Source organism: Phalaenopsis equestris, unplaced genomic scaffold (assembly GCF_001263595.1).
Source record: "Phalaenopsis equestris unplaced genomic scaffold, ASM126359v1 Scaffold190640, whole genome shotgun sequence".
Classification (NCBI taxonomy): Eukaryota; Viridiplantae; Streptophyta; class Magnoliopsida; order Asparagales; family Orchidaceae; genus Phalaenopsis; species Phalaenopsis equestris.
The window spans coordinates 1-846 of NW_018210589.1; the positions used below are offsets into that span (position 1 = coordinate 1).

Sequence of the window (846 nt, forward strand, 5' to 3'; positions counted from 1 at the left end):
AAAAGTACAAATCCCACTGAAATCTACAGCAGGTAATTTTCATTATTTTTCTTTATTTTTTCTTTCCGGTCATCCCTACCAAGAAGACTTCGGGTAATCTCCCATTTACTCATCTCTACCTTTTGAATTTTTCATATTTAAAACCTCGGATGTGTCTTCGATCTTATCTCCTGTCTTCATAAAAAAACACATTCCTTTCACTTTCCTCCTCCCTCCCTCCCCCTTCCAACCTCCCTTCTTCTGTTCATGGAGTCGGCTTCTCCGTCAGCTTAGAAAGCTTCACTTTTTTCTTCTTCTTTTATCAGTAATGGGTAATTGCTCCTTCATCGGAATTCCTTCACTTAACAGAGTATCTTCCACTGCAAAATCAGGTAACTTTTTAAAAAAAATTTCACCTTTTTATCCTTCGAACCTGCTTTTTCCCCCTTTTCTTCCCTAACCTAATCAAAGCCCCAAAACAATGGCAGAATCTCCGAAAGCCACCAGTCTTTCTTTAGCGAAAAAGCAGGAGAAGGAAAAGAAGGAGAAGGAGGAGGAGGAGCATGAGCAAGAACACTGTATATTGCCAACTACTCCCGAGGAAGTTGAAAAGCTGCGCAGGGCTTCTGCTGCAAATCCTTTGATTGCTTTCACCTACGATGAACTAAAAGAAATAACAGGGGATTTCTGTCAGGAAAGTGTTCTCGGAGGAGGTGGTTTTGGACTTGTTTATAAGGGTTTAATCACAGAAGGTTTGGGAAAGGGGATTCGATCTCTTCCAGTTGCTGTCAAAGTTCATGATGGAGATAAAAGTTTTCAGGGACACAGAGAGTGGCTGGTAACTAACTCTTCTTCTTCTTCTTCTTC

At 40.8% G+C, this 846-nt stretch overlaps 1 protein-coding gene across 1 annotated transcript; it reads left to right on the top strand.

Moving 5' to 3' along the window:
- Positions 1 to 101: 101 nt before the first annotated feature.
- LOC110034577 (probable serine/threonine-protein kinase PBL16) lies at positions 102 to 817 on the top strand (the record flags this gene model as incomplete). The annotated part of the gene is made up of 2 exons (XM_020738827.1): positions 102 to 371; positions 468 to 817. Coding segments are annotated over exons 1-2 (414 nt in total), but the record flags the coding sequence as incomplete, so codon positions are not given.
- Positions 818 to 846: the final 29 nt, after the last annotated feature.